Raw genomic sequence first — 6,000 nt, 5'->3', positions numbered from 1 at the left:
GGATGGGGAATAAAAATTTCCTCTGGCTTCTCTTTCTTGTTGGGATAATAATTGTTCTCCAAATTTATTTAATCCCCTACTTAAGGCAGAATTAAATAGGTATTGGGAATAATTATTTTCCTTTTCCTAGAAGAAGTCTACCTCCAAATCAAGAAAGAAGATCATGTTCAAACTGGGAATCAAAATTCTACAAGCCTAAGCAGCTTGGGATTCCTACACCTACTATCATTTTCCTGCGTGCAGCATAGTAGGTGTGGGGGCATTTGTGGAGCCTAAAATAATCCCAAAAATTCTAGAGGCGACACGTGGACTTTTATTCAAGAAAGACAAGATTGCCATTAATAAATGGGTAGGCTTCTCAGATGCTTCCACGCGCAGCTCATATCCCTGGAGGACTCAGCAACTGAACACAACTGCCCAGAGCTCACCTGCCATTGGCAAGGAGTCAATGATAAGGATTAATTACCCAAATCCTATCTTTAATACATTCCTAATTGAAGATTGACTCCAATCAAGTAAGTAATCCTAATTTAAATAAATTAGGGATAATTACACCATTATCTCAAGATATTATTTCCTATTTAATATCTTGGGAATATTTAGAGAATATCTCTCCATTAAGCACTATATGGTTGGCCCTAACCCTATAAATACCCCATATTCTACCAAAATTTGATAGCTTTTTGCAACCCTAAAGAGCCTTAAACACTTTACTCTCTCAAAGAAACTAACTTAGGCATTGGAGATCCATTGATCTAACCCCCCCCCCACATCTCGTGAGCGCATGAGGCTTAGGTCTTTGATCAGAGGTGTTGATTTTTTTGCAGGTGCATTTTCTTCAAGACTAAAGAAGGCGGAAATTTCAATCGACAGTTGTCACCAATAGAATCTAGTCTGGAATAGCATACACGTTCCTATGATCAACCTTTTAAGCAACTTTCCAACCATTCCCACCCTTAGGGTCATCTAGATAAAAAAAATTATTTGGCATGGTTACCAAAATGTATGTGTCATCATCATATAAACATCTATTAGTGTTCATTGATAGTAAACCATTGTCTCGCTTAACTCGCATTCCTACGTGGGTTTGCATGAAACCAGCGACACTTAAACAGGATCACTTGACAATGGCCTTTGTAATGGAATTGTACTACACTCGTTAGTCTACCGTACAAATTAATGTCTGCACTGTTGTCCGCACCTGGGACAAGGAACTTGCTATTTTGAGTACACAACTTATCATCACATTCAACCCTAAGAACTTGATGATGTTAGCGTGACAACCTGAGTACAATTCAACGTTTAACGGTTTAATAGCCAAGTTATATAATTCTTCAGTGTAAGAGGGCGAATTTAATTCCTTTAATTTATTCACCTAATATAATACAAAAAGTTTACTTGTTAGTTTTATCAGATTTAAAGACAATGATGAAGTTCGTAGAATATGCTCAATACAAAACACATACAACTTACACATTTGCGAAACCAACGAAAAAACAATTCACGGTGCTTCTTGGCATATAAATTTGAAGGATGTTCTCGTTTCATCAATTGTTCATGATCCTCAAGGTAAGTCACAATATCGTCGCAATTATTAAGTATGAACCTATGCTACCTACATGTCCTTTTAGGAAAACAACTCACTTCTTACTGGAAATGGTTGTGCAATTTGGACAAAAACAAAAAGTTTTTTTTTTTTTTTTGACACCACTATCATTATTATGTTGAAGATGATTCAAAGCCATCTCAACGTCTTGTAAATACATTGTACAAAAGGCAAGCGACTCATATGCGACCCAAGCCTCCACAATTGATACTTCGGGCTTCACCATGTTTCACACACAATTTTTTAATGGGAGTTTTAACAAAACACTCCCGGTATTGTTCATTTTTAACGAAAAATCACATTTTTACCTTTAACTAGCACTATTCACTATACCTTTAAAAAGGGCTTTTCGTTAAAAGAGAAGTTTTTTTGGACTTTTCATTAGTTTTCCTTTTTTTAATTCACCAAGAAGTCTGCAAAAATAAAAGGTTATAAAATAAATAATTCAAAGCATCAATTGATCATGAATTAAAAAATTGTGGATGATGAAATACCTTTATTTTGGATACATCCATCGATAATTAACTAGTTCGGCAAGCAATGCCTTATCCGGCAAGTGAATCATCACGTGAATCATAACCGAGCAAGTGAAGCATCACGTGGATCATACTTGTAAAGAAAGCTGGAGGAAACATCTGTTTGAACTTGCATAGGATGTGTACAATGTCATCACGCAACATTTTAACATCCAACTTTTGCAACGACCTTGTAGTCAATTGCGAAAAAATCTCGACAATAATATGATTGGCATCACCATATCAACGGGCAAAAGGTTTTGAATACCAATCAGAAGAAGGCATTGGAGTATCACATGAAAACCATGACTCTTGAGTCCATAAAATTTACCACTATCCATGTTCATGCAACGTGCGATATTGGAAGCATGCCCATTAGAAAACTTTACAGAAGAAAGAAAGTTTTTTCTCCTTATCTGGTAATCGTAAAAAATGGAAGGCCCTTCCTAAGTTTTTCACCATCCTTCCTCATCCATAAACCGCTCCTTATGCCCATTCGTTCCAAATTGAGGCGAACTTTGACCATGTCTTTTGATTTTCCCTCAATGTCTAGAATTAATCCAACCAATGTAACAAACACATTTTTCTCAATATGCATAACATCAACGTTGTGTCTCATTTTTTATTTTGACCAGTGGGGGAGCTCAAATAACATATTCTTGTGCGTCTAGTTGAATGTGTAGTTGGCTTGGTCTTACGTACCCATTTGCCGAATTGACCAAAATCCAAACAGTTTTACTTGATCCAAAATGTCTTCTCCCGAGCATTCTCTAGATATTGGGTGAGTCTCTGTAGTGCAATCAAAAGCTTTATTGTTCTAACACCACTCTTATTATCTCATCCCACAGTAACCATCTATAATGCCATATAACCCGTAGTAGACTTATCGTATGTACAAATATTGGTTTTCCATAAATCCGTTAGCTCATCGACCAACGGCCGTAAATAAACATCAATGGACTTTCTTGCATCTTTAGTAATTAATATAGTCATTATCATATATTCCGTTTATACCATATTTAAGGCCTCGTATTTAGATCTCGTACAAATACTCGGGGGACTTAAATGTAATTATGTGATAAAGGAAGGGGCAAATATGTAATAAGTGAGGAGTCCTTATTCTATAAAATGACCCCTCACCCTCACAATTAGGGGAGGCCAATTCCTAGGCCCTTTCACCCCCTCTTAAAGCTCTCACTCTCAGAGCTCTCTCTCCATTAGATAAATACATAATCAGTGTGGACGTAGCCCAAACCTTGGGGTGAACCACGATACATCTTGTGTTATTTACATTACTTGTAGATTCACGGTCGAATTTACGTTGTTCCAAGACCTCCGGTTTTGTGCATCAACATTTGGTGCCGTCTGTGGGAAACAACACGAAAAGCTATGTAGGTTCTCTCTCAATTTTTCATTTCACCACCGTGAAACCTTCACAAAAAACCAGTCCCATCTCTTTTTCTTTCTTATTTCTGCATCTGAAGCCTCTACCCTTCTCTCTCTCCCGTCGTCCTAGATCCACGCTCCATAAATGTTTTCAACATTCAACGGCGATGAAAACAGCGCCGTTCTTCGGCTTCCTCGGCACTGCTGCTACCCTTGTTTTCTCATGTATAGGAGCTGCCTATGGCATAGCAAAAAGTGGTGTTGGTATGGCATCTATGGGGGAGATAAAGATCCAGATCTAGAAAGCCATCGAGACAGAACCTTTCTCTCTCATCTCTCTCCTCCAAGGCTACATCTTGGATGTGTATGGAATCTCTCTACCTCCTGGTTTTCTGATGCTCCAGAAAACTCTGGCTTTCAGGGAAGATGAAAGTAAAGAATGAGAAGCAGAGTTGGTCGACGGTGTCGCCGTCCAAGGTTGCCTATCATTTCGGCACCAGTGAACTTTCTGTTGCGGCGACTACAGCAGTGACTATCCCCTCGATGTTCTCAAAGTTAGGTTGCAAATGCAACTTATTGGTCAGAAAGGTCCTCTCATTGGAATGGGACGGTTATTTCTCCATACTTTTAAAAAATGAAGGACCGAGGTTTTTGTATCTGGGATTGACACCAGCATTGACAAGGTCTATTCTTTATGGGGGTCTCCGTTTAGGCTTGTATGAACCTTCAAAGTATACCTGCAATTGGGCTTTTGGATCCGCCAATCTTTTTGCTAAGATCGGGTCTGTAGGATTTGGTGAGGCAATTGTAACTGCGTTGACAAATCCAGTTGAGGTTTTGAAGGTGCGGTTACAGATGAATCTAAACTTGAGTCAAATGGGAGATCTGCATAGAATTGTTGCCGAAAAGGGAGTGGCAGCTCTTTGGAAGGGGGTTGGTCCTGCTATGGCCAGAGCTGCTACGTTAACTGCATCACAACTAGCAACATATGATGAAACCAAGCGGGTCAAGTTCTAACCACGAAATACTGATTAGGTTGACATCACTGGAAGAAGGATTCTATCTTCATCTCATCTCAAACACAGTTGCGGGCATGGTGTGTACACTCATAACTGCACCCGTGGACATGATAAAAACCCGTCTAATGTTACAACAAGAATCTAGAAAGGCTGGAAACTACAAAAATGTGTTCCATTGTGCGTACCAGCGATGCAGATAGAATCGAAATCGGGTTTCTTCTCGGGCTAGGTTTCAAGTTCGAAATTTCCAAGTGGCGGTGGCGCATCAACATTTGATGGTCTTGGGTCTTCAACTTTCCAACTGAAAAGTGGCGCATCTGGGCATTCAGTAACAAAGAAGGTCTTGGGTCTTCAGCTTTCCAGCTGAAAAGTGAAAACGCAAGGAGCGGGGATACCACCAATAAAGCTACAGGAAAAGAAACAGAGAACTTGAGTGCCATCTACACTCTACAAAGCAAAAGCAAAAGCAAAAGTAAAGCAGAAAAGGAAAAGAGAAAAGAAGAAAAGGGGCAAAATTATAAGGTTCCTATTATTACGATTCCTTTTGTCTACCAGGTGAAGAGATAGAGAGAGTGCGACGGAAAGCAGAAAGCAAAAGAAAGGAATAAACACCCCACCAGAATAATATGATTTAGTTTTCTTGTGTTCTGAATGGTGTAAATTATTTTTCTTACCTTTCGGAGACATCTGTATAAACCTCATCAGAGGGTAATGATAAAAAAAAAAAAAAAAAAAAAAGGGAAAAATGGAAAAGCCCAAAATAAATGGGTGGCATGTTGTGGAGGGCGAAGGCCCATAAGCCTAAAATAGCTCCAACCAAGCGATCAAAAGTACGCCCAGTACTCCACAATTATTCGACAACATGCCGCTATTACCACCAACTAGGTGATCAAAAGTACGCCCAGTACTTCAAAATTATTCGGCAACATGCCGCTATTACCACCAACCAGGTGATCAAAAGTACGCCCAGTACTCCACAATTATTTGGCAACCTGCCACTATTACCACCAACTAGGTGATCAAAAGTACGCTCAGTAGTCCAAAATTATTTGGCAACCTGCCGCTATTACCACCAACCAGGTGCTCAAAAGTACACCCAGTACTTCAAAATTATACATGAGCACTACTCATGTCAATCATACATAAACATTCATGAGCATCACTCATATCAATCATACATAAACATTCATGAGCATCACTCATGTCAACATTCATGAGCATCACTCATGTCAACATCCATGAGCATCACTCATGTCAATCAACATAAACATTCATGAGCATCACTCATGTCAATTAGCTTCAAAAGCTTCATTTACAAAAGCTTTAGCTTCAAAAGCTTCATTTACAGAGCTCTAGCTTCAAAAACTTCATTTACAGAGCTCTAGCTTCAAAAGCTTCATTTATAGAGTTCTAGCTTCAAAGCTTCACTTGCAAAGCTTCACCTACAAAGCTTCAGTGCAGGGTATACAAATAC

The 6,000-nt window shown here is 39.0% G+C and overlaps 1 protein-coding gene across 1 annotated transcript; it reads left to right on the top strand.

The window, feature by feature from the left end:
• Positions 1-3,674: 3,674 nt before the first annotated feature.
• Positions 3,675-4,708, top strand: LOC126590341 (uncharacterized). The gene is made up of 2 exons (XM_050255818.1): positions 3,675-3,771; positions 3,929-4,708. The coding sequence occupies exons 1-2, from the start codon at positions 3,675-3,677 to the stop codon at positions 4,522-4,524; spliced, it is 693 nt and encodes a 230-aa protein (XP_050111775.1). The 3' UTR covers positions 4,525-4,708.
• Positions 4,709-6,000: the final 1,292 nt, after the last annotated feature.

This window comes from Malus sylvestris, chromosome 11, assembly GCF_916048215.2.
Source record: "Malus sylvestris chromosome 11, drMalSylv7.2, whole genome shotgun sequence".
NCBI lineage: Eukaryota > Viridiplantae > Streptophyta > Magnoliopsida > Rosales > Rosaceae > Malus > Malus sylvestris.
Note: the sequence above shows the minus strand (reverse complement) of the source record. Positions and strands in the feature narration are given on the sequence as shown.

Coding starts and splice junctions, on each gene's coding strand:
- LOC126590341 (XM_050255818.1), top strand. CDS start 3,675: ATGAAAACAGCGCCGTTCTTCGGCTTCCTCGGCACTGCTGCTACCCTT. Junction 3,772..3,928: donor CATAGCAAAAAGTGGTGTTG/GTATGGCATCTA, acceptor TCTGGCTTTCAG/GGAAGATGAAAGTAAAGAAT.